At 51.5% G+C, this 27,347-nt stretch overlaps 1 protein-coding gene across 1 annotated transcript in view; it reads right to left on the bottom strand.

The window, feature by feature from the left end:
* LOC308057288 (hydrocephalus-inducing protein homolog) overlaps window positions 1–27,347 on the bottom strand; it is a 100,774-nt gene that overhangs the window by 60,701 nt on the left and 12,726 nt on the right. Inside the window, exons 5-15 of the mRNA XM_080411431.1 lie at window positions 25,330–25,529; window positions 19,716–19,840; window positions 16,932–17,133; window positions 13,541–13,724; window positions 8,805–8,904; window positions 7,175–7,293; window positions 4,896–5,119; window positions 4,572–4,639; window positions 2,376–2,611; window positions 1,468–1,568; window positions 58–193 (exon numbers count right to left, since the gene is read on the bottom strand). Coding sequence (XP_080267557.1) covers window positions 58–193; window positions 1,468–1,568; window positions 2,376–2,611; window positions 4,572–4,639; window positions 4,896–5,119; window positions 7,175–7,293; window positions 8,805–8,904; window positions 13,541–13,724; window positions 16,932–17,133; window positions 19,716–19,840; window positions 25,330–25,529 — 1,695 coding nt within the window. The remainder of the gene's footprint in view (window positions 1–57; window positions 194–1,467; window positions 1,569–2,375; window positions 2,612–4,571; window positions 4,640–4,895; window positions 5,120–7,174; window positions 7,294–8,804; window positions 8,905–13,540; window positions 13,725–16,931; window positions 17,134–19,715; window positions 19,841–25,329; window positions 25,530–27,347) is intronic.

Here is a 27,347-nt window from a genome sequence, read left to right as displayed (position 1 = left end):
CCTAATAAACCCCTCGATAACGACGTTGGAGGGCAGGAGGCGAACGCAATGCCAAACCTGAGGAAGGACTGCATAGCAGCCTGGAAGATCGCTGTTGTTCACAAGGGTCAGTGTCCGCTCGTAAGGGAATTTCAGAAAGCACCGTCCGAACCTCAGAACAGGGCTGAGCACGTGCAGCGGAGGAACCACACACCTGGGTGAAGAGATTAGAATCTCTAATTAGAATTAGAAAGAAAAGGGAATTAGAGACACTGAGAGACTGTAGAAGTTGTTCACTCCCCAAACAGCGTGAAATAGACACAAAGCATTTGTCTCTGCCAGATAGACATTTCCTACCTCTACAGCAATCACTCACCTCTAACTTCTTTTTTCTCAACAGCCTCTTGTAAAGGAGGGGCAGACCCCGAGACTCCCGTGGCAGAGGCTGCCCAGTGCCCTGCCCCAGTGCTCTCTCATCAAGCTCTGCCCCTCCTTTGCCCCGGGAGGCCGGCAAGGACCCTCCCACAGTCCCAGCAAGGCACGAGCTCTGCGGGAGCCTTCCTGCTGAGGATCAGCGCTCCCCAAAGCTCAAGGAAAACAAGACTCCAGCATCTCAGTAAAAGCAACTCCCTCCTCTCCCGTACCACTCTCGCCCTGCCTGAAACCTCAGCCGCTTGCCCCCGTGATGGAGGGCACCAGCACCGCCTGCCTCTCGCACTGGGTGACCAGCTTCTCCCAGCTCCTGCAGCTGCCTGGGTCCTCCACCCACCAGCCCACACACTGACTCTTCCCATTCCCACTCGTTTTACAAAATTGCAGCCCAGGCACCGCCTGGCTGACCGCCTGGGAGAGGGAACAGCACCAGCGAACTGCGTCCCTCTTGTCATTAAACTGGCACCCACTGCGGCGCAACGCCATTGAGCGTGGCTGCAGCAAGAGCAGCTTTTGGGTTAAGTCTGGGAATGTTCATGCTCAAGAGAACCAGAGAAACCTGAGCTCACCTGCCACACCAAGGACGAGTTTCCCCTTTAGTTTCCCCCCACCAGTCCTGCCATAAGCCCCTTTCCCATTTGCACACGCCTTCATTAACTGAGCCAGACCCCAGCTTTCAGCAGGCTGCTCGCTGCCTTCCAAACAAATGCTGCATTTTGGGCCAACCCAGCACAAGCCCACCGCTTGCAGGGAGAAGCAGGGGCAGCCCTTTGCAGATTCGTTACTCCTCAAGTCCCAGACGACAGGCCAACAAGGAATATAAGCACTGTTGCCTTCAAAACAGAACAAGAAAGGCACGGCCCTGAGCACTGAGCACAGGTGCTTCTCAACACGGCCGCTGGCAAAGCACGGCTGTGCTCACAGCGAGCTGGGCAGAACCAGCTCATGAAGCACCATTTCTCCTTTGGGGCGGCAGCCAGCACACCACACGCCAGGCAGCGTGCTGGGCCTGGCTACGCGGGGAAAGGTGGCCAGCTGCAAGGAAAGCGCCGGTACCTGGCTGTGAGAGGCAGCGCCAACACCTCCTGGCCAACACCATCCACGTCCAGCACCAGCGCCAGCTCGTATTGCCTCACCGTGTTGGAACACAGGGTGACCTGGTAGAGGAGAAGAGCAGCGTCAAATACTTCAGCACTCCCAGAAGCCATCAGCCACGCACGCGTGGTGTCCTGCACTTCTCCTTCCACGCTAAGGAAAGGGAGCGTTTTGCCTTGGTTCTGCTGCTGCTCCACGTGTGGACCACTGCCTTTCCCAGGAACAAAACTCTGCTGACAAACCCCACCTGTGAAATACACCTTGCACACCAGGGCACGTGTAAGCTAAATCAAAGCACAACTCATGGTCTACTCACCACTGTATTAAGGGACCAATTTTTCATCGCAACTACAATAGCGGGAACCCAGGGGAGATCTGTTGACTTTCCCAGAATGAGTTCAGCTTTACAGTGGGAACCTGAGGGCAAAACGTGGCCCAGCAAAAGCTGTGCAGTTTGTTCATGGCTGCTGGAGCTTTCTCAGCCCCCGCTGCAGTGAATGCAACTCATCCTGCTCAACAGGAGAGGAAAAATAAGACCGGGAAGAAAAGCAAACTGCTTTATGCAAAGGCATCTCTCTTTTCAACAGCCACCTTCCGTCCTCACCCTTCCTCGGCCCCCTTCAAATCAAACAAATCGCTCTAAGCAGCTCAGAAACACATGCACGGCTTCTGTGCTTGACCACACGATACGTGATCCTTGGCTTACGACTCTGGAAACAAAACGCTGCTCCATCCCAGAGTCCCTCAGCTAACAAAAGCCCATCTCTTACTTGGTTATGCCCAAAGCCAGCAGCGCTGCAGCCCTCGCGCGCGTCACTGACGCTGCAGCTCCACCTGTTGAAGCACGTATGGCCGGGCTCATCCCATACCTGGATATCCAGGGCTCCTTGGGAGCGGATGATGCCTTTGCAAGGCATTATGGTAAATTCCATTGGCTTGACGTGATGTTGGGCTCCCTTCCTCCAGGACAGGCAAGCGTTGTCTGAAATCTGAGCAAAACTGGTGACGCTGCGCTGTCCCGAGCCATCGCCAGGAATGCGAAGGTTGAAAGTCACAGGCACCAAGGAGGTGTTAGTGAGGCGACACGACAGGGTGTGAGGAAAGCCTGGGAAGGTGAGACAAATATCAGTTAAGTCCCCAGTTACGCTGTGATTCCTGCTGCAACTCTCCTGTTAGGATAAAACCCTGCTTGGAGTTGAGCTCTTGTCAATGTGCACGGCAGGTAACTGAGAAGCTCAGGGAGGAGCGAGTTGTGGCTGAAGTTGCCTTTTCTCTCGACGGCCGAGCTTGCTTCCTTGGGCAATGGGCAGCGGTGCTGGTGCTGAAGAGCACAAGTCTCTCTTTAACTGTGAGGAACCCTCTCACCTGCCCCCAAACCAGCCCCAACTCTTTCTCACTGACGAGCGTGCATCCAGACAGACCATTTATCCTGAAAATTCAGCCTGTAAAATTCCCCATTAACTCCATGAACATTCCCCCGGTTTTCAATATATGAAAGTAGCAGATTTTCCTTACTGTAGCTTCTCTTCAATAACAAGGAAGGACGAAATTGGGCACTACAACATGATGCACAGCACTCTGATGCAGCTTCCCTAGGCAGGATCCTTAAGGCAGCTCCTGTTTCGGGGCAGCCAGACTGAGCACAGCACGACTGAGCACAGGACAACTCAGCCCACCCCACTGCAGGCAAACCTGACGCTTCCTTAGAAACAAGCAGGAACGTGTCTCGCCTTACCTAACAAACGGGGACATCACATCCTCGCTGCCTTTGATTACTGCCCGCAACGCCTGACATCACTTTAGCTCTGACACTTGCTTTCCCTAATGGAAAACCAGTGATACAACCACACTGGGTGGCAGGGGATGTGCTGCAGAGGCAGGACACCAGCCCGCAGCTTGCTCTGGAGCGGACACCAGCTCTGCCAGAAGGAGACACCTCCCATGCCCTGCTTACCAAGCGCTATTTGCATACAGACAGGGAGGAAAACCACCTGCAGGCACAGCAGAGGTTTCTCCCGTGCCCATCAGCAGTGAGCATTGCCCACCACCAGCAATTACTCTGGCCGGGGGGCAGGGGGGGCACAGAAAGGACACGCACAGACTGCACAGCCCCAAATGGGACCGAAGTCGCCAGATGCAGACAACAGTCAGCAGCACAGTTCCAAGAAGCAAAAATACAATAGCTGCCTTCAGCTGAAAAGGCCTTGTTAACGAAATCAGATTAAGTAGGATGAACCTCCTATTACACAACCGTATTCCTGCCCGGTGCGTTTCTTGTGGGTTTATTTATTCAAAAGGAAACACAGCAGTGGCAGAGTGGTGACGCAGGGAGAGGGGGAAGTGGCTCGGGGAAGGTAATGAGCTTACTTAAAAAGCCCACAAACATCATGAAAACACAGAGGCATCCAGGGCACAGAATGATAACTGCCCTTCAATCAATCCACAATTGATTTCACATTTAAGCTTTAGATCGTCTCAGTAAAAAGCCTTTTGTGAGACTCGAGATGGAGAATCAGAATCTGCATTTCAATGGAGACACTGGGGCTCAGCCACCCGCTCTGTCAGCGCTTCAGCTGGGGAAGGAGAAGGAGCCCACATCTCTGGGGACATCAGTGCCCAACGCAGAGCTACTGCCTGGGCTTATTACTGGGCAGGTGATAACGAGGAGCCCTCACGGCACAAATCAACATCTCACACTAAAGGTCAAGTGGGGTAAGCATTCGCCCCGAGCAGCCACAGGCTAGCGTGTGGCTCAAACGCCCTTCTCCTTCAGCCCCAACCCCTGGGCCCTTCTGGGACAAGGGCTTTCACCATCATTCTGCCGCCAAGGATTGGCAGGCTGGGGCTGAGCAGGCTCTGAGGGCACCAGAAAAATACTGGCTTGCTATTCCTTTGGCCCTGTTTGCTCTCACAACAGCAAAACACCACCTGAGCAAGCACCAGCCCTGCTTTTAACACCCTGAAGGCTGCTGTGGAGGAACACAAGCGACAGACGCTCTTCAAGTGCTTCATTTCAGTAAGGCACAGACCTCCCGACCTGCGGTCCAAGCCCAGGGCACACTCACCAAAGGAGACATCACCGAAGTGGAGGGAAGGTACATTGAAATGGAGAGTCGGTCCAATGACACAGCCCCTGTAAGGACAAAGGCAGAGGAGGAACTGGCTTGGTTAAAAAGAACTGCAAAGCATTCACCTTTTGTTACCACCGGGACAGATAAAAGCTGGTCTCAGCACCACAGTGGGTTTCAAACCAACCCGTCACCCTCGTGCTCGACTAAGACATTAGACAACACTTTTTGCTCTGCTCCATCACCAAATGAGGTAGGTGGGAGATGATTACCCAGAGATGGCTACAGATGTGCCCACCAGGCTCCTAGAACCCTCCTCACCTGACAGTCAAGGTCACAGGCTCAGGGGATCCACCCACACTGAACCGGAATTCTTCTGTGAATGGCCCCAGGACGGTGGAACTGAAGGAGATCCGGAGGATTTGGAGGCCATCTGGTGAAATGATGCCCTCCTGGGGGTGGAAGGAGAAGCAGGAGCCCAGAGCCGTTGCTGGAGGAACCAAGCTGAAGGGGGCATCGATGACTCCTTTGTTAAACAGGATCGCCTGCAGCAGCAAGAAATCAAAATGGAAATACATGAGGAATCTTCCTTCCTTACAGAAGGCTGATTTCTTCTCTAATTAGACATCTATAAAAGGCAGAAGATACTGTGTGTTGCTGCTTGGCTGAAGCTAAAGAACACGCAACGGGACAGGTTCTTCCTTTGGGCTTTTGCATGCAGTACAGCGATAACTTCACAGAAACGGAGTCACCCTGGGCTTATTCCACTGACACAGAGCAGTCCACTGGGCCTTGCAGTGCAGAGGACGTGCTCAGCATCACCAAGGCGATGCAGACCTGCCCCAAAGAGCAGCAAAGGGCGGTCGCAGCATTACTAGCGCATCGCCACCTCACTGCTTCTGCTCCAGACGAGCCCAGTCCCGCCAAGGGCAAAACACATTCAGCTCCCATTGCCGCCAACAAGCTCATCTGATGTGGAAAATACCTCGGGACAGCCCTATAACCAGCTTCAGCAGCACTCCCCGGCTCTGCTAGGGTACGTCAGTGAGGCTCATTTTATTCTTTTCTTTCATCTGAGAGTCTCTCTGTCTTTGCTCAACCAGACACGTCAAGAAAGGGCGAGAGTGAGGTGCATGGCAGCTCCACCTAGTCTAAAGAATTTCTCTTTCACAAATATTCGCAGCCATCATCTGCTAATTTACCATTATTTGCTGTTCCAACAAGCGACGCAATCCTGCGGCGCTTGGTGAGATTCAGCTCTCTTCACGTTCAGCAAGGAGCGCCCACACCTGCCTGTGAGTACCAGCACGCTGCTGGTCACCAGACCTACCCAAAAGCAAAGCTCTACAGTTTCCGATGGCTGCAGGTGACATCCTGCCATTTCTGTGCTCCCAACTACCTGATCTGGAGGTTTTTTCCCTAATTTCTGTCCCCACAAAACCTGTCAGAAAAACTGAGACAGAAGCAGACATACAGCCCTTATTTTCCAGTTTTGCAGCTGCTGTTGAAAACATTCACCTATTCCAACTCTGCACTGGTAACTGGAAAACTGCTCATGTGTTTTACACCTTAGTTACAAATTGCACTTAGGGATCCTATGCTGAGGTTTACCTCCAGTCTGGCTGCTCCATACAGCACCTACAGTATCATCTACTTATTCACATTTTCTCAAGTAATGAAAAAAAAATAATTTATATAAATAGACTCCTCCATAAAGTATCAGCATTAGCATAGAGCGCACAATATTTTGGAAAGAAAACCCCTTAACATGTCCTTCCCTGCCACAGTCAAGCTTTTGAAAGTGTCTGGCACGACGTATTGCCTCATTTTCTACCTCTTTCAGTTGCTGTATTTTTTTGGGGGGGTTAGATTTTTGGGGGTTGGGGGGTTTGTTTTTTGGGTTTTTTTTGGGGGGGTTTGGGTGGGGTTTTTTTTGTGGGTTTTTTTTTTTTTTTTTTGACAGAAAACTTGCCACCATGGGTGGGGGGAGGGAAAGCTCCTCTGCTTCATTTCCAGAACTGCTCTGCTCTGTTCATAGAGCCAGAGGGGCACCAGGTCTGAAGGGTGGCAGGAGGCTGCTCAGCAGGGACAGCGCTCCCGGTGCCTGCGCGGGCAGCTCTGCGCGGGGAGGCTGCCCGGCTTCCCTCCGGCGCCAGGGACCAGCAGGATGCACTTCACTGAAAGGTGTTTGCAACGGACTCGAGTTGGAACACAACACGTTTGTTCCAGCTGCTTTTTAACCGCCAGGGTACAAAGGTGCAGTGACTCTAGGGCTGAAACAAAAGCCTCTGGATCCCGACCTTTTTGACCCGGTGTTGCTTTCATGTGTCAAGGGCTGGTTTTTCCGCACGAAGCCTCCCAGCTGGTCTCAAAGGGAGGTTGCCAAAAAGCAGCGACTGGGGCTTTGGGAACAACAGACACACCCTTCAGACCCCATCAAAACTATCCAGATTCCACAAAACCTCCCACATTTCACTCACGTCAAATATTCCGTGCTCACAACTGCCGGCGTTGCCAGAAATCCCACAGGCCCACAAAGCTCACCGCTGCCCCAGGAGCCATCAGGATCCACCCCAACCCCGGAAAACCCCACTGCTCACCTCATAGCTCTGGGCTGATCCAACAGAAACCTTCCCGATGTCCAGCTGGTCAAAGCTGAAGCGCAGCTGGGGCCCTATGCCGCTCCCTTTGATGCGCAGGGGCAGCCTGGTCTCACGGCCTGGGGAGAGATCGCCATGTCAGTACGGAATTCCTTCTGTTCGCCTGGATTTTCCAGGCAGCCTCGGAGCCAGTCCCTGACTCCGGGATGGGTGGCACCAGCACTAGATGCTCCGCGAGAAGATACAGGACCCCTCTCTTCCCTCAGGAGATATACTTTGGGGCTGGCTTCTCATTTCTAACCGAGTCCTTGGGCTGCTTTATAACTTAGCAATCACTTTGCACCCTGAAGAAGATATGCTGCGCATAAAAGACGATTTCGGAATTCCTTCCCATGCACTTAGACAAGCTTTGAAAGCCGTTCAGTGAAGGCACAAAGCTCACAAAACAGAACCAAAGATAAAAACCTGCTGTCTGTATCGCTGCCATCAGAGACGACCGCACAGGAGCTGAGAAAGAAGAGCCCAAGCACGGCCCAGCAGCCGGCTGACAGCCGCACCCCAGCAGCCTGCGGAACCCTGCGCAGTTACCGTATCAATAAAAAGCTGTTTCCTGGCCTTTGCATCCGCCAGCTTGGAGCAGTAAGGAAGGGATCAAAGCAGCTGGGTTAGTGATCTCAGCACCCTCCAGAATGGGAGCCTGGCTGCTGGGGACCACGGGCCTCGCACCTCCTTCCTCTGAGATGGGGAAAATCATTTCTCTGGATGGAAACCTGACAGGGACCTCCTGCTCTTGAAAACCACCTCAAGCAGCACCACACGGACGGAGAGGAAGGACAAGGTAACCTGAACCACGGAGCTTGCTGCAAGCATTCCCTGCCCCGTGCCAGCACAGCAAAGCCATCACCTCTGTAAGGGCAAAGGCAGCGTAACTGGGTGGGTCAGTGATAACCGCTGCCAGCAAAAGACGTGACAGCACTTCTGTCAGCCAGGAGGAGCATAAAGCTTGTCTAGCAGACTGCTCGCCCCGTGCTTCCTGGGCAGGGAGCTCACCCTGCTGAGGGCAGCGAGCCCTGTACAACACTACGCAGATGCAGCACGGACTTCGAGCCACGAGGTGACCGGTCCCACGCAGGGAGAGCGGCACACGCCTGGTACTTTCACAGACACCCTGCGCTCAGCGGGGCTCAGCCACCTACGGTCTGGCAGCGCCTGGAGAGCGGGAGGTGACCCAGGGGCAGGGAGCACGTTTCACTCAGCTCCTACCGCCTCAGGAGCCTGGCAGTGCATCCATGGATCCAAGGCTCATCTTGCAGGTCTACAGGGGCTTAGTGCTCCTCCACCAAAGCTCTTCTGCGGCGCAGCTCTCTGGCCTTTACAAACACCTTGCAGCAGAGCAAATGCCTGGTAGGAAAGCTTATCCCCTCGCTGCTTTGGCTGCTCTAGAGCCATCAGTGGTCAGAGCCAGGCATCCCAAGCCCTGGCTCTGCACAGACCAGCTGGAAGCCACAGGGACAGCAGGAAGGTGCTGGCGCTGCCCTTCCTAGCAAGTCCACGGGGACCAAGTGGGCTGGAAGAGTATTTGTGCCCTGCCTTTGCGGTGGGTGGCAGGAGGAGGAGAAAGGAGCCGTACCTGAGATGTCGCAGTAGACTGTTTGTTGATAGACTCGGGCTTCTCGGGGTTTGAAGATCACCTTAACTTCAATTGAAGAATTTGGCCAGACATCTCCCTCCTAAAACAGAAGCAGACAACAAACCATTTATCCTCAAACACTACATTTCTTGTTTGCAACCACAGCCCTGTAAGCCTTTATTTAGAGCATCAATGAAGAGCAAGAAGCAAACAGCACTTATCCAGGTTTGTAAGACTTTGGAAGCAGCTGCAAAAAATGTCAGTCCCTTACCTTTACTAGCACCTGGTAAAGGCTTTTTTTTTTCCTTAATTAGGGTTCTAATAAAGGAACCCAACTGGCTGGCTTCAGCAAATCAAGCATTTCTTCAGAAGTACCAGCTGATCTAAGCACAAGGCACCTTTTTCCTCCAACCCTTCCCTTGCATCCCTGTCTCCCTATGGCCATGGGAATGTTTTACCCAGATCAGAAGAGAGTCAGCAAGTCAAAGGGATTTTTCCACTCTTCGTTACAAACGTGCTGCCTCTTATACCCTCAACCTGTACGTGCATGTAACTCTTTAATGGATTCTGGTGAGTCAGGGCACTCGGCACCAAGTAGAACAAGCCCTCCTGCCTGGGGAGCAGTGAAGACCAGGTTCCTCCTGCCCTGTGCCGCCAGCACTGAGCCAGCTTGCAGGCTCCTCCAGCTGATGGATGACCTGAGAAGGGAGCTGAGAGTCACATGCAGCCCGGTTCTCTCTGCAAGGTGCGTACATCCCTGTTTCCCTGAACACAGGCTCAAACAAGAAGAGATGGCATTTGCTTACAGCTCCACACCTACTGCAACCAGCAAGCTCTTTTCCTTGCCAGGCTCTTGCTCCGGGATTTAAGTCCGGCCCATGGTACCAGTGTGTGCGCAACCGCTGCTTCCTCAGGGTCTTCATTCTCTCCCCCTCTCTCAGAGTCCTGGCACTGGTGCTCAGTCCCAGGGAGCCTCGTCATGTGTTTTCAGAGACATCCCTGGCTTCTAAAGGCTCTTGCTTCTTGCGACCGGTTTCAACAAAGGCACCACTGACATTCCCCTCCGTCCCCAGCACTACAAATGCTTCCTCATCCATTTGTTGGCATAAATATATGCGTCTCTGACAACCGTAATAATATTTTAAAGCAATGAAAAAAATAAGGAAGACCACAAAAAGAACAGTTATTTTTCTATGCACAAAGCTTGATTCTGCTTGCTGCTGGGTATTCTCCGTACTTTGTCCAGAAGAATCTTGAACTGACTGGAGCCTCCAGCACTGCCGCAGCATAAATATTAAACAACTATAATACTTCCCATCAACTTAGCACATAGAGCTCAGAGGCCAGCCCCCACAAAAATTAAAGAGCTATGACATGCTGAGTTACTGGGCTGCACCTACAATGATTCCCTAATGCACAGCCTGCTCAGAGGGAAGAACAGGTAGAAAGAACTGTTTCCAACTCCAACAAACCAAGCGTAAGAACACAGAAGAAACAATAAAGTCACCTGGATTTTTCTCAAAACCTAGAGAAAACACTTTGCCAGATCAAATGGACTTTGTGTTTCTACCCAGCGAGCAACTGGAGGAAGATGAAGCATTACTATACGATAACACACTCGCTTGAGGAAGCAAACTGGGGACACCAGCCTGCAACCCACAGTCAGCGTACGAGACAGCAGATCCCTCGGGTCCTGCTGGGATGCTGCACGGACTCAAAAGCGTCCAGAGAGTAATCTTGAATTTATAGGAATAAAAGCCTTTGGGGTGCTGCTCCAAACAACATAAGCTCTGCTACGACACCTGGAGCTTGCCTAAGCCAAGCCACTGAGAAGAAACACTCAGATGACGGATTTCCCTGGCTTGGCTAATTAGAGTCTAATAACTCACCAGCGCTCCTCACCCAGCTGCTCGCTGTATGTTTAACAGACTGAATTCAGTGGTCTCACCCTGGGCAGGCAGTCCCTGGGGGGGCGGGGGGTGGGGTGTGCATTAGGCAGCTGCTTGCATTTGCTTCCAGCCTGACAGCTGTAGCTGAACACACACCCCGGCTCACCGGCGTTCTGCGCTCCTCCTTAAAGGGCGCTGCGTGGGCTGAGCTGCCCGGTGGTGCCCTTAGATCCTCCAGCTGCTGGGGTCCTCTGCCCAGAGAGCTGCTGACAGCCCTCGCTCGGCTCCTGCGTGACAAACTGTGCCTTGCCAGGCTTACCAGCACCACCCGCCACACAAACCATCGCTGCTGCTGTGCTGAGGAAGGACGTTAATGAAATGCTGAGAGTAGTGACGATGCTTGAGGTCTTCATCTTAGAGGGGCACCAAGCGGGGAAGGAGAGCACATCCTGAGCCTTCAAACCAAATCTCTCCTTCCACTGGGGCCAGAAAACAAGCTTCTGGCAGCCTAAGGCAGCAGTATCAGTCTTTCAGGTCAACTATCTAACAAAGTACTCTTTTGCTGCTCGTTTCTGCTGGATCACAAGTCAGTGGTACTCACTGGTCTATTTTATGTGCCGCCATCAGATATATTGGCCTTGTGGACGCTTCGGGGCAGTTTGGTTATTACTCAGAGGCTGACAGAGGCAATACATCTCCCGTTAACGGAAGCAAGCGTAACACAATTCATAAGCAAAAACGAAGCTAAGCAGGAAAGGAAGAAAATTAAAAAGAACCGTTGGCCTGGTGAATATGTATCTGCTAACAACAGCGCGCTTTTCCAGCTGAGTGAGTTTAGCTGACTTTGGGATTCGATGAACTCCAAGGCCAGCACACCTGTGACAGAAATACAGCCGACATCTCCGATAAATCAAATCGGAGACACGCTCAGAAAGCCAGACTTACACAACAGCTTGTCTCCCACAGGCTTGGATGGCTGCTCAGAATGTTCATGCTCACATGCTAATTCCAAAATCACTGCCTCCTTTTTTGTTACTATTTTCATCCACAAGTTAACCCCATACAGGCTGAAATAACCCGCTGCAGCTTCCACAGAGAGCAACACCTGGCAGCTACCGGCCCGCTTACACAGCAAAGCTGCTGCACAAACCCTGCAAAGCCACCCTGCCCAGAGAGCCTTTCCAAGGCTATCGTCCCTCCAGCGGCCTCCAACCTCTGGGAACCTCCAGCTGCTTCTTCCAAGGGTTTGATTCTTTCTATAGGGTGCTCCCAGGGTGATAGGTGGGAAGAGCAGCAGCCGCTTTTGGCCAGAAGGTCTGAGGCAGCAATGTCCAGGCTCTGGCGGGGCCCCTCCAGCAGATTTACACGGCGCTGCCAGAAGGGGCCTGCCCAAGCTAAAAGTTACGGGGCTGTCACCGGGGAGAAGGTTGTGGAAGTCGGCGGCAGTGCATTCTTAGATTTTACACTTGATAAAGAGGAAAAAATACTAACATTTGATGTGAAGACACCCATATGCCGGGGGGGAAGACAGACACCAGCGAAACTCTGAATGTGAAACTCATTGTTCCACAGATCATGGAATTAATGGGAATCAGAAGATTGATAATGCTGGACAGGACAGAAGGGAGAGGCTCCTGCAGTAGCCCACTTACGCTCAGTCCTAGAGCAAACTATAACATCAACACAGCCATTTAGGAAAGGTTTCCACTCAAGACTTGAGGCCAGGCTACACTCTGGCTCCGTACAGCGCTACACGGAGCACCAGGACTCAGTGGGCAGCCAGGCTGCTGGACCTCACCCTAATGCACTTCAGGAGCCCAAGAGCAGGTTAAGCTCGTTATGGAGGTATAGTCGGCTGTACTGGAGCAGGAGCCCTGGGACACGCTCCAAAACCGGCTGACACACTGCAGGATGCTCTTCATGTTCAGCTGATCAGCTCCCACTCCCTGCTACAGCCCTGCTGCTCCGACACAGGCTCTTGGTCACATCACACTGCTCTCAGCTGCGGCGGTGTGAAACTGCAGCTGTGCTGACATGGGGGGCTCTCAGCCTTGTACGGGCTATAGGAGCAACCAAGAAGAGAACATGATCCCCTTCCTTAAAAATAAATAACAAAACAATAGTTTCCCCTATTTTACAAGAAAGAAGAGGCTAAGATTATTCTAGGGTTTGCTCCAAGATGAGAAGGGATTTTACACTGCTCAGGCAGCAGGCATTCATCATCTCAGACCATGCAAATATTCAGAATCAGGGCTCTAGTTAATTGAAGGACATGAGGTTTTGTTTGCATAAATACAAAAGCAAAAACTTTTCTCTAAGCGTGCAATAGAACTCAAAAAAGTCCGTTTAAACCCGCCAGCCTTGCGTGCAGGCTCACAGACGACACTGGGAGGGAGATTCAGGCACGGTCTAAGTCCAGATTATATGAAGGGATTGGTCTTGCCGCAATTAAACTTGGGCTGAACTTGCCCTCCTTTCCATAGAGGACCTTTTCATTCTTCAGTATGTGAACTAATACTCATGGTTAATCCCCACACACTACGTGTAAGGAGTGCCCTTATATATAATCATCGATACCTCGGAACACTGTCAGGACACTTAGGAAGTGCCCTTAATTTACAGCCCTTGCAGCAGAGCTCAGCTTTAGGCAGGCTCTCAACGCCTGCCCGGAGCTCGCAGTTTAGAAATGCTTTTTGCAACAATCTCTCCCAGCCTTACTAGAAACCTCACGTCTCCCTCTAGGCACATCAAGACACTGATGCGGGGATCTGCCAAGCGACCTCATTCAGGGAGAAGGAAGAGGAGGAAGAGGAGGAGGAGGAAGGGAGGTTCTCAGCTATCACTTACCACTGGCTCAATGGCAAAAATATCATCAGAGAAAAGCATAGAGTCTTCCTGCACCTTTGCCCTCTGGTTCTGGAAGGCACGGGAGAGAAGGGCAAGGCGCTCTTGGAGCGTGGGGTCCACCGCGCGCTGCTTGAGAAAAGAATACCTCTCATTCTCCTCCTGCTTCTGCAGCCTGCGACAGCGCCTGCAGCCGTGGGGAGAGACAAACCAAGCAGATCATTTAATAAACAACATATTTGCAGAGACTGTCATGTAAGCGCAGGAGCAGCAACGCACTGGGGGAGGAACAGCAGCAGCAGCTCAGCGAGGGGCTGACCCCAGGCCACGGGGTCCCAAGCAGATCAGGTTATCACTCCTGCACTGGCACGGCAGGCACTTTTACGCCACACTCACAAGCTAAGAAGAGGGGTTTGAAAGCTAGCAGCCCTCCGGAGAGCCTCCTGGCTCAAAGCTACTGCCACGACTAATGCACAACCCCACCAACACCCTCAGATGGCTTTGCCGCCCATAGAGGTGCTCGGGGGAGACGGATGGAGATGAAGGAGCACCCACTGCAGTGCTTCACTGGGAAGCGGAGAAGCAGCCGGGCTTCAGCTGCAGGTTACCAGCATCACTTGTTTATCTTCCCTTTTGCACCGGCAGGGATAAGCGAACTGGCTGCTCCGTTGCCTACACTGCCATCCAGCAGAGGATCCCAGAGCACTTGCAAAGCAAACTAATGCATTCGGGCATCGCATCACTTGAGTGAAATTAACGGGTTTAGGTGCATGAAGCCAGAGGCCCCGAGAGCCTTGCCTGGCATTGAAACAGAGCAAGGTCTTAAAAAGATTCGTCAGGATGTGTTTGGTACTGTGCTCTGGGTGATGCTCTCTTTGTGTTGAGGTAAGAGAGAGATGGCAGGGCCTATTCCCTCCCACTGACCACGTTCAAGTAGAGGAATGTGCTCTGAATGATTAGAAAAGGTAAAGGCCTGTACTCTGAATAATTAGGAAAGGTTCCACTGAGGATGTTAAAGGAAAACCATGAGTCAGAAGATCATTGAACAAAGAAAGTTGAAAGGTTTACTCCACCTAGATCCCACCTATTATGAATAGAATGACTAGATGTCGAAATCAAATGAATATGTATGTAAAGATGTTGTAACCTCTCACAAAAACTGTATAAATTACCCGACTTTTCACTGAAAATTTCGGAGCTGGTTTGTCCGGTGCGAATCGGTAGCTCCCCAGTGTTGCACGAAATAAATACCTTTGCTGCTTAAAGACAAAATTAGTCTCCGAGCTGTTACTCTGTGCCGTTTTGGCATCAGCATTAGCCAATAAAGAAGTCAGCACCAGCACCTCTGAATCCAAACCCCTACATCCAGCCTTGAACCACTTCACCTTTTTCCTCTTTTGGGCCTTCTCCACAGAGCTTTGACACAGGTCACCTCTGCCTTACTTGGTAGTTGTAGCAGCGATCATTGCAGCGTTGAAAGCTCACAACCGAGAGGTGAGGAGGGAGCACTGCTGCAGAGCACTTGCTTCCCAGCTGGCACGTTGCTGTGCCCCCTTCACGCTCCAGTCCCCTGGCCACCAAGAACCAGCAGGTGACTACTCGAGGGGGGTGAGGGGAAGGCTCCGTACACAGAAAATCGAGGCAACACGCTATAAACAGGACAGCAGTCACCACCCAGCTGAATTCCAATACAATCAGCAAGGAAACACAGTCACGGACGTTCCTAGCGGCACACAGACAGAGCCTCGGGCAGATGCTGTCACCGGTGCCAAAAATACTTTCTTTGGCTCGCTCCCAGTGGAGTGTCGTGGGAAATGTTTCTCCATGGCTGACCTACAGCGCTGTGCATGAGGAGGGCTTCCAGCCACCGACATGAGCAACCCTCAACTCAGCCATCAGCAACGGACAAGAATTCCACCACTACATCCCAGAAAGTCCTGCAGGAGGGAGACAGAGCAAGCCCCTGGGTAGACCTTGTGACGAGCCAGGTCTTTCTGGGTGACAGCAAAGCACAGGCTGCTGCACTGCCTCCTCCCATTGTCAAAGTCCTCTCTGCTCTCAAAAGATCTCAAAAGCTGCTCCGACAGCAGCACAGTGGCCTCAGAGCCATGACCACCCCTAAGACTGCAAGTAAGGAAAAACAAAGCGCCCTGGTCACAGTAAAGAACACAGGCTGGCATGAGATCAAGCGTCTCTGCAAAAAAATTGGGGAAACACGTTAACTCTGGCGAAAGCTGGTTGCTTCTGAGGGGAGAGAGGATCACTCCGGGTCCTGTCTGAGACGGGCAGCTGGGGAGAGATGCGAAAAGAATGGCACAGGGAAGTACTAAGAGAAGGTCATGAGATTTTTTCCTTTAGCACACTGCGCTTGCACCAAAGTCACACACTGTGCAATTAAAAACAGAGAACAGTGGGAAACTAGGTTTGGCCTTCAAGGCATTTCTGACCTAATTACATTGAACTTTATTTGCTCAGAAGCCCTTAAAAAGTGCTCCAGTTGAAGGCAGTTTCCTGATCAGCTCTGGGTTCAGACTAACTCCTATACACCTACAGCCGTCCAACTCTGAAAAGTCACACAAGGACTCCCTAAATCACCCCAGCTTTGAAGTGTCGTTTCCAGTGCCTCCCCCTGGGCCAGAAGCGTTTCCTTGCTGCCCCAAACGGAATTTCAAAGCTTCAGAGACACCCTCTGGAGAGCCTGCCCCACCTCTCAGCACCGTGAAGACACAGGTGCTGACTCCCAAAGGCACTTCCAAGTCCTGTCCCTGACTTCCCCGCAGAACCCTCCACCTCCAAACTCTCCCCAGCCCCGGAGAAGGGGCAGGGATACCTCGTTGTGCTGGAAGCCGGGACAGCGCGAGGCAATTCAGCATCCTACAGCCGGATGGCCTCAACGTTCAGGGCCAGCAAAGCACCCTGCCCTGCGCACTACTGCAAAAGCAGGCTGAAGGAGGTTGCTGTCCTACCAGAGCTGGAGGGGAAGAAACTGCAGTGAATATCACAGCAGGTACGCTGCCTGCAGCTGTTAGGTGCTACTGCTCAACGCCGTCCCAGGTAAGGAGTGCCGACACTTTCCTCAGCCTCACAGACCCCCTGCCAGCCCAAGGACCAGGCCTCACTGATTTAGGGCTCCCACAGATGGGAATTTGCTCTCCGAGGAAATGCAGTCATTGCAATCAGCCTTTCCTCCCCAAAACATCAGCTGGAACACGGATGGAACCAGAATGGGAAGCACCGAGCTCCATTACCCTGAAGCCCAGGGACACAGACCCGGATGCGGTGGATGCTTTATTTCTCCTACACCATCCAAAAAAGCACCAACATCCCTCTGAGGCCGTATGGTAGTTTCACCCCTGGGCAGTGTGTCTTACTGAAAGGAATCTTTCCAACGAACCTCAGCTTCTCCTGATCCTCCTCCTCTTGAGTAAGAAAAGCCTTCCACTGGAAGTGGGCTATGATTTTACTCCGGTTGTGGATGACCACACATCTGTGATTTGACAGCGTGATGTAGGTCTTCCCAACTGCCAAGGAGTTTCTGTCCAGCCTAATGTTGACATCTTCAGCGGCTCCATGAAGGCTTGTGTGCGTATCTTCACCTAGAACAAAGCAAAAGGCAGACATTGCTCATCGCCCTTGCTGATGGGAGTACAAGGAACGGAGGAAGCCACAGGGAACAGAAGTGTCACAGCTTTTAGCTGTGTGAGCAGTTCCACAGATCAATATATTTATTGCATCCCGAGAGCTGCATGTGTACAGCATGAGGATGTCCTGGGCACCACCTTAAGCACCTTATTTCTGGGTGGGCTTGTAAAGATTTATCCCCAAGGTGACACTATCTACAGGGAGATGTTTTCAGTGTGCCCAGGTGGCCTTTGGGTCACCATCCCATGCGGGTCACAGGGAATTCTGCATCTGAGTCGTTCAGGTGACTCTGAGGAGGCCCCACCTCGGTCACGGCTCGCCCAGAGTCTCCTGCAAGCACGCCACCAGGGTTGTGTCTCTCCTGATCCCTTGTTGCCAACAAGTGAAGTTGCCTGGGGCATGCAGGCAGAAGAGGGAGATAAAAAGAAACAGGCAAAGTGACAGCCCACGGCAGGATGGGACGCAGATGAGAACTTCACCGTGTTGGAGCAGCAGTGCCCTCACTTGCTGTGGGTCTGTGAAGATAGGTCGGAACGAGACCGGTGGGGCACGGCCCACACCCACCTGCCCATCACAGCCCTGCAAGTCCATTTCTTCTGCCTGGAGCCTGTCGGTGCCTATGCCCGAGCGTGCAAGTCTACACCGAGTGTTCCCAAGCTGTCCCACAACCTGAGCGAGCACACCTTTGCTTTCCACCTCAGACCGAAGAGGAGAGAGCCCCTGGCTGCGCACAGCAGCCGATTAACACCTGGAGTCTTGCTGGAGCACCTGCCAGCCCTTCACCCTCCAGAAGAGACCCCCACCAAAGCGCCCTCACTGCCAGAGCTTCCAAACCTTCATTCTTCCCAACCAAGCAACTCCCGGGAGTCAACTAAGCTCAAACTTGAGCACCGAGCCTACTCTGCCTGTTGCAGGTGAGGGTCTCCCAGGTGAGAAGCAAACCCCAAACACGAGACATTCTCAATTGAAATGGCACCTCTGTGGAGCGTGTTTAAAGCCTCAGAGCCAGCCCCAGCTGAGAAGGGCAGCGACCCGGCCATCCCTGGAGAGCATCCCCCTGCCGAGGCAGAGCCTTCCCCTCGCTGCACGGGTTACAGCAAGGCAGCCAGGGGATGGACCTCCCTTTCCAAGGCTGCCACGCAACAGCACGGGGGAGAGCTGGCTGCCTTCTGGGTGGACTCCTTAAACCCTAAGCCAGACACAATGCGGCGAATCACAGTCGTGCCAGAAGAAAGAGCCCCCCCTCTCTTGGAGGGAGGTTGGGGAATGAATCACCCTTCAAACAGATCTCTGCAGCCATTCCTTCACCTCCACACATGGAGAGTTCAGCCTTCGTGCCTGTATAACCTCAACTTCTCTGCTCTTAAGGGAGCCCAGGAGGAGTGGGAGGGATTCGTGGCCAGACATGAGTTGTGTTGCGAGAGAAACAGCAACGTCCCCATGACTGGACAGCCTGCTTTCTATAACAGACAACTCAGCGTACAAAAATAACCGAGGTTCAGAAGCGTTACAGAGGCAGGCGTGCTTTATAAGCCTTGCCTTCCCCCTCCGCTGAATCCTCGGCATACGTTGGCAAGCAGAGGAAGCAGGACCCAAGAACTGGGAGACATGCACAGTGCTTTGAGCATGCACAACTCCGGTTCATGGAAACATGACCTAATGCTCTACGGGACAACTAACTACAGCAAAATAAACTCCACGAAAACTATCATGGTCTCACTTCTAAACCCATGGCCACGTGGGTCTTGAAATAATGGGTATAGTTCTGATCTTAAAAAGCCAAGCTGAAGCCTTTGAAATTTAATTGTTCTTTCTGCCCTTCTCCAAAGTACAGAGCAGCTTCTATATGAAGACTGAACAGGATTCCTCAACCTAGAAATCACACAAGAGATAGTGTAAAAGCACAAACGGCCTGGGAAAATCCAAAGGAGGAAAAATTTGTCACCATTTGTCGTAAAACAGGAACCCAAGGGCCTGAAATAGTATTAGTCAGAAATTACAGAAGTGTAGTACCAGCACTTTCCCAAGGAATATTCCTTCCTTTGGAACGTACTGCCATGGGAGCCTACAGAAGCTCATAGCTACAAACCCGCAAAGCAACTGGACAAAGGCTTGGAAGGTAAAACCATCAGAAGTGATTAAACAAAGATGGGAATAAAGCCTCCAGCACAGAAAAATACTAACTCCAGGGCCCACGAGGCAGAAAGCACATACACTGCCTGCTTCTACACGCTTTGCTGAGCATCCCCTACTGCTGCTCTCCTGGAGAGGAACCGGGCACACAGACACACTTACACTTACGCTCCTGGCTGACACCAGCATCCCCCAGGGAGAGACCAGCACGCAGCCACACAGAACAAGGGCACACTCAGCCTTTGCCCCTTACCTGCTCACTTGAAGCACCAAAACATGCAGAGGTTTTGAAAGAAAAGGGTTTAGAAAGAAAAGAGTTTAGAAGGAGCCTGCAAAGCAAGTTTAACAGTCTTCTGCTTTGAAGGACGCAAAGCATGGGCACCATGCAGTGTCCAGCACTTACCTGTGTCGTAGTGTACTGTCAGGGACCCGGAATAATCACCCGTCTTCTGTGGGTGGAAGTCCACTGTTACTTGCACGGCATCGCCAATCCCAAGAGTCCCAGCAGAGCGATCAACAGAGAAAGGGCTGCAACACAGAGAGGCACATCAGGATTACTGTGGGACATTTGGGGACTATGTGGCTGTCTCGCTCACTTCAGCTCACCTGCGCAAGCAAGAAGCAAACAAACCACAGTTAGCAAAAGAAAAAGAGAACAGACAGTATCAGAAACTGAGCCACCAACTCGACTCCTGAAGAGCTCCAGCCCTCAGAACATCCTATGCTATAAAACGACCTCGTCTCCCCCATACCCTGCATCCAGTTCTCTGCAGCAAGGCTCAAGAGTCTGACTGCTAGCGGTACGATCGGAGGAGGGTTTTTGAAGGGCACAGAGATGGTGAGGGTTATTTGCATGCACAGCCTGACACGGACTTCCTCAGGAATCCGTCTTGTCCTGCCACCTATACACCTCAAGAGATACAAATGTCAAGGCAATGCCTGTCCCAGTGAGATTGCAGCCTGGAAATCAGACAGGGAGAAGAGAATTTCTTCTTGAAGACCAGAGAATAACTGGAGTTTAAGTTGCAGAATTCAACTCTTTTTTTTTTTTTTTTTTTTTTTTACCTTGAAAGCATCCTGGTTTTGCCTAAGAAAGGGCACATTTTATCAGTGTTTCAGTGAAAGCTGCTCTAAGCAAAGAAAAATCTGTAGGAGTGCAAAGGCACATTAGAGTGATACAGAAACAAGAAAACAAGACACAAAAGGAGTACCCATTTACAGCCTGAACAATTAAATCTCTAGCTAAATGAAGCACCATTAGCAGGAGCATATCGAGGCAAGTTTAACAGGAGGTTTTCGGTGTATTCACAAGCAATGCAGTCTGGGGCTCTGGGTTGTGATCCAGGCTTGGTAACTGTTTGCTTGGCCCGCTGGAGGAATTCTGTGCAATGCGTTGGAAATAATGATGAAAAGGTGTTGGTGTACTTCGGATTTAACACGAGCAATTATGATTTGTGGCCAGGTAAACAGCTCTTGGCTGACAGACACATAATTCAGTCCTTTAATGCTCAGGGAAAAGTCAGATGCAACATGCTCCTGCACAACAGCAGCTGGGCTTTGCAGCTCCTGTACAGCCTCACTTAGAAAGCAAAAGGTACTGGCTTTAGTGCTTTGCTGGTGGTCAATTTGTCACCTCAAAAACACCTTCCAGAGAGTTTCCCAGTGATTAGGGAATGCAGCACACAAAAATAATGAGAAAATCAGGAGCCATGCACGAGCTGAGCTTCATTCATGGAAGTAGTGACAGCTGATGAAATTGCTGGAGTTCCTGCTCATTAAGGAGATATTGCTGCAATTAGGGGCCTGACCTGCTCCCATGACAACAGCAAGAACTTTGGTAGTGACTAATGGGGAAGCACTGGGCCTGCAATGTTCACGTGCTGGACCTGAGACTTTTGAGAGGGAGGAGGAAAGCCAAGGTGCCACCAGCCTCAGAACCGGACTGCTCTCCATGGCCCTGCACCTGCACTGGGGGTTGTGCCTGGTTATACTGGGCAGGGCTCTGCTGGTGCTCAGCTGGCATCACTGCCTGCTGGGGGAAAGGCACAGAAAAATTCCCCCCCACCTTTTTTTTTTTTTCTCCCACCCCTCCCGCCCCAAACATGGCCAGAACAGAAAAGCTGCTGTTTAAGGGCCACAATTCAGCACCACCTCCTATCCCGTCCCCTTGTCTGCATATCCCTGCCCTCAGATAGCTGGGATGGGAATAACACTCCTGAGGATGACTTCAGGGGGTGCCCGAGAAAGAAGGTATCTTCCCATCTTCAAATTATCAGAAGAAGAGGATCCCACCGAGGTCAGGACTCATTCTCAGGACTGAGAAACAGAGCACAAGTCAGACACCGCACCTCCTGCCTCCCACCCCATGCTGTACCCACGGGACAACTTTGTTACTGCTGTCGCAGCTTGGTATCCCTCACGTAGACCTGGTTCTCCAAGACCCAGAGGGATGCAAGGTCCATGCTTAACCTCAACTCTGAACTTCAGTGCACGTCACTAAGCTGTTCCCTGCAGCCTACAGATAAGAGATGCTAAGGAAACGTCCCTGACACACTAATAGCCACATGAAAGCCACTGCCAAGAGATGAAGCTGGCAGGCTAAACTCTGGCCTTTTAGCCATTAATTGTGAGCTGTTCTTTAGGATAATTCTTGTCCTGTTAGACCTACCCTGTTAGTGAATCACTACTGCTCCTGAAACGACAGGAAAGATAAGGTTTGGAGGTTTATTAACAGGTTCTCTTCTGACATCCTTTTTAACTATGCCCATTTGTACGTTTGCTTTGTTGTACAACATCTAAACTGTCACAGGTCCAGATCTCCCAGCGGTGCCTTGCAATCCCCGGCTTGTATAAACTCATCTAGCCGCACCAGCCCGAGGGAGACCTTCCCAGCAGAACCTGCTGAGATCTTGCCCGTTACTGCCCTGCAGAAAGGGAGCAACTCCAGACTAGTAAGCAATTTCATAGGGATCTGTTCTGGCATCTGTTGTCCTGTCTTTGTACATCCTGTGGTAACTCTCCAATCCCACACCTCGATGTCGTATATGGGTCCTACAGGGGGCTCCTAGCACTGCACCTTGTAGCATCATTTCCTGAGCTTTCAGAGCCTGGTGGGACATTCCTTAATGTATCTTCTCAGACGGATCCTCTCTGACCCCAAAGCACAGCGTAGCACAAGGTCTGTAACATCAGGAAAAGGCAGTGCTGCGCTGAGATCTGCTTCCAGACGCCATTTTCAACTGAAACGTACTGGAGTGACATTTATCTCCCTGAATGCCATGGAGAAGAAACTCGTTATCCAGCCTTAACAATGAGAACGACAGGAAGAGACTTTCTATATTTACACTAGTACTGCTCTGACTCTCCAGCCTACTTGTCACGCTGGCTGGGAGGCCACTTCTTTCCTGCTGGGGTTGCTGGAGCCACTGAGCTCACCTGGGACCTCGGGGCAGGTACCTGGGCAACTGCTCACAGCACAAGCAGCAGGGAACCCACTGTCACACAGTGCAGTCCCCAGCACTGGCTGGAAGAACCGCTCCTGGCACACCATGGCCTCATCACACAGCGAGAAAGAACGTGGGAGTTCTGCTCTCGGGCTGCAAGGGAACGTGCTGACCTGGTCAAGAGGGGGGAACACTTGGATTCTGAGTGGGGGATACAAGCTTGGGGCACTACAGTCCAGATACTGGAGGGCTGGGCTGCCATTCACTGGGACACAGCAGAACTGCATGCAGCCGAGGGATAGGAAATGCAAACACCTGTATTTGGGGTGGAAGAATCCCTGGCAGTACAGGCTGGTGGGCACAAAAGCCTTTCTACGGAAAGGGAGCTTAGGGGCTGCGGCACAGGACACACAGGGAGATGCTGGGATAAAGGGCTTTGCACAGCCTGGAGGAGGACAGAGCAAGGCTGGTATTACCCGATCTTACTTCTCGTGTTGTGTGCACACCCGATCGAACTCTGACACTGGTCTTGCTTTGAGTGCCGTGTTTGCTCAGATGATCTCCAGAGGTCCCTTCCAAAGTTATTCTGAGTTTCTCTTCTCCATCAGCCCGATTCCATTTCACATAGCCCCCAAATTTCTCATATTTCCTATACATCTGTGCATATATGCAAACAGATGGTAGACAGACAGGCACTGGAGGAACTCAACCTCTAAGAAAGTTCCCAATGAAGAATTCATTATGACATTTTGCTGAACACTTAAAGCAAAAAAAATAAAAAGAGCAGAAACACAGGAACTTCAGAGTATTTAAAAAGAAATCTGAAGGAAAGTGGGGGTGACCTAATTAGAATAAAACACTGCTTATACTCAAAGATTTAAATCATCAGTTTGAAATTTCAAACTGGCTTTCAAAAATTTGTAATGAAATGGAAGAGATGACTGATGCCTTCAGCTGACATGGGAAATCTTACCAGCTTTTGATCTCTGCAGACACACACAATCCAGTTATTCAGAATTCTACTTTTTTGTGTGTCGTATGAAACTTTTGTAACACTTCCCATCTCTCTGTTGCAAATCAGGACTGAAAAATTTAATTGTTGAAGTTCAGCATAAAATCCGTATCAAGCAGGATTCAACATACGCTGGATCACTCAACGGAACAGTTGGCAAGGACGTTGCAAGAGATGCCAGACACGACTGGGTATCTGTTTTGGTGGTGACGACTAGATCTGGAAATCCCAGAGGGAAGCTGCACAGGGATTTACAAGGTCCTGCCTACGTATTTCCACAGTGACAAGCAGCAGCCTGCTTGAATAGCATCCTGGAAGCCTGCTTCAACAGCCTTGCCAGGCTTTGGTAGGAGCCTCTTGGACCCTCACGCTTCCCAGGAGAAAGAGCAAAGAGCCTTCTCTTGACCCCTGTTTTCCTGGGGAAGAAACTGAAGCAACTCAGGTGCACTAAGGCAGACGGCACGTCTTTGCTGCGTTCTGGACCTCAGCTCCTGCACCAAGACCTCTGGGACCAAGCAACTCGGAGCTAACTACCAGCCAGCTGAACTGGTTTCCTTGCAGGTGCAGTGTCAAAAAGGCACTACCCTCTCCAGTTCAGCAAACTGGAAAACCAGTGACTGTCTTCTGAGACCAACAGGAACAGTACAGGCTGTCCACAACACCGCACATGTCAGGCACCTGACCAGGAGACTGCCCAAATACCACGTGCTTGTGGCCTCCCAAGGAACGTGTATATTTGGCCAACAGGGCCACATACCCATTTCAGAAGGTACTGAAGATCAAGGAGCTTGCCGGTAGCTACTACAAAGTGCTAGAGCACTTTCCAGGAGATCTGAGAGAGACAAAGCTCTACAAGAGGCTCCCAACCCACGCACCAGGTATTTGCTGCATCTTTGGCCTGTGCCCCCGCTGTAAGGCATTCCTCTTTGGGGCTGTAGTGCAGCTTTGAAGCTGCTGCCAGCTCATCTCCGCTTAAGAGCTCATTCTAATGAAGAATATTGGATCCCAGGGACCAGATCAAACCTACTGGAAAACCAGGTTCTGGACCCCACAGGGTTTTTGTCAGGGTCTCAATACCAATTGCTTTGATCTATCATCTCTGATTGCACTCGCTACTCTAGACAAACTGCTGATAAAGCTGCTGATAAATTCTTAAATGTCTCTTCCACCAGCTCAGAGCTTGCCCATTTCTTAACACTGCCCTTGGTCTGCAGGAACTGAGCTCCTAGAGCTGTCGTCTGCCCCGCAGGATCTTCCACAGCCCAAGGGCAGTCCAGCTGCCTTCTTACAATTGCTCTTTCAGTCTAACAGAATCAGCCTTGCACGACTGTGCACGGAAGACACCGTTGCACTATAAAACTCCACTCTGCAGCTTGCAGAGTTTAAGCAGAGGTTGCGCCATGCTTCAAACACTATAATCAACAGCAAACCCCATGTGCCCTGCCCATCTCCAGCCACGGCAGCAGCACGGCAGCTCACATGCTCTGGTTCCTTTTTGTCGCTGTTTCCCAACTATACTATCACACCACAGTGTTTTGCGCAAAAAGAGATGAGCTCCCTACCTCTGAGTGCTGATGCAGTAGCGGGCCACCCGGTTACCAACGTTGCGAACCAGCAGCGTTTTCTGGGTGCTGTACTTGACGGGACAGGCTGAGAAGTTCACCTGGTCGGGGAAGTCCAGGATAGCTCGGGCACCTATAGCTCGGATAGGCACAACAAACTTCTCCCTTTCTGTGATGCAGATGAGCTCGTGGAAATAATCCTGCAGGGAAAGAAACAATCTCAGCACAATGCTTTTAGCACCATTCCCACGGCAGAAGGAAAACTGCTGTTTTCTAGGACTGTTGCAGTAGCATTCAATAACGTAATAATAGTACCTTTTACCTTCATGACCTTTCATTCCAGTAGCATGACTTGCACAGGGTCGTTAACTTGCAAAGAAGAAACAAGCCCACTGATTCACCCGCTTTCGCAGCAAGCTGGCAGCACCACAATTACCTGATGCTTTGATTCCGAGGCACCAAAACAGAGTCGCTTCACGCAAGGGATCACAGCACTAATGGAACCTGCTTCAATCGCCACCGCAGACTATTGGAAGCACCACTGAGAACCCAGCTGTGCCACAGCACTAACTCCAATGCCAGCAACGCGGCGACCTCGTTGAAGCTCGGCAGGGGATGCTCAGGTACGTTTTCAAAAGGACTTCACCACATACGTGAGCAACGGTCAGTCTTTGGTGAAATACTTCACAAGCTGGACACGGTAATTGCTGCGATGCCAGGTGAGTGTAGGGTACAGCTGTATTTCTCACCCCCTCCCACAGCCTTACAGGGCCAAGGCTGGGGACACGCACCCTTCAAAAGCCATCTGACCCATCTCCCCACACCAGAACCGGCTCAGCTCTGCACCCAAAGTGTCCCTCCAGATGTTTCACAGGTACTTCAAAGCACTAACAACTCCACCCCTGCCCCCAGCAGCCTACACCAGCTCTGCACTGCAATTCAAGAGAGTTCTTCTCTGCCTAATCTCAGTTTCCCTTTACATCTCACCCCAGCCCCAGGGGACACAGAGACAGCTCTGGCTGATGCCTTAATCACACCCCTCTGTAAGGTCTGTTCTAGAGGAGTAAGTGACGGGGTGCCTGGTTAGCACACCCACCCCAGGCAGGCGGCATCGGGAGCTGCACACGGGGGACACTCAGACACCCCGCCAGAGCAAAGCCGGCTGTGCAGTCCTAGCCACTGCCTTCTGCAGAACAGAGCCAGGCAATCCCCCCCCACCCCGGCTGCCTGGCGTTTAGCAGCAGGAAGGCAAATCAAATTACCAAAAGCATGTTACTGTAGGGATGAGCAGATCAGACCCCAGATGGATGGCAGGCACCGCTGGCTGCGCTGCAAGTACCACCTTGCCCCCATTGAAATCAGTGAGGAAACTGTTGCCCCAGGGCCAGGAGCCATTGCCCCCAGCAGGCTCTTATCGATGAGCTGATCAAAGCTCTGCTTCTCATCACTCACTGGCTGCCCTGATGTTTTCCTCAGTGCTTTTAATTAATTTGATATTTTTATCATTGTTGAAGCAGCAAGCACTTTGATTTAGGAATTGCATACAGCAGCAAACTCCCTTCAGCAGAACTGATCCAGACTCCCCCACAGCTGGGATTTCTGCTCCCATCCCCATCCCCTCCTGGAAGGGCCCTAAGGCAGCCAGCCCAGGCACAGACACGTACCTATTGCTCTAACGCAACAGCTGACACCCAGCGCCTCACCCACCACCCAGCGCCTCGCCCACCGCTAAGGTTGCCAAAACAGATGCTGCCCCCTCCAAGGCACAAAGAATAAAGAAGGATCTCTTTTTCTAGACATCTCAAACAGTCACCCTACAAACTGCACAAGGGCTTTTGCTTCTCCTATTTGGAAGGTAAAATACTAGCAAGGGAACTGCAGCAAGCAACCTGCAGGATTTAACATCATATTGCAGGCAAGGGTTTCATCTTCAGCAAGTCTTTGTGAATTAGCAAATTTGTACTCAATCTTGCAGCCCAAGCCCTCTAAAATAAAAGCTATGGGCAGCCCATATGACT

Source organism: Falco punctatus (assembly GCF_963210335.1).
Source record: "Falco punctatus genome assembly, contig: scaffold_76, whole genome shotgun sequence".
Lineage (NCBI taxonomy): Eukaryota > Metazoa > Chordata > Aves > Falconiformes > Falconidae > Falco > Falco punctatus.
Note: the sequence above shows the minus strand (reverse complement) of the source record. Positions and strands in the feature narration are given on the sequence as shown.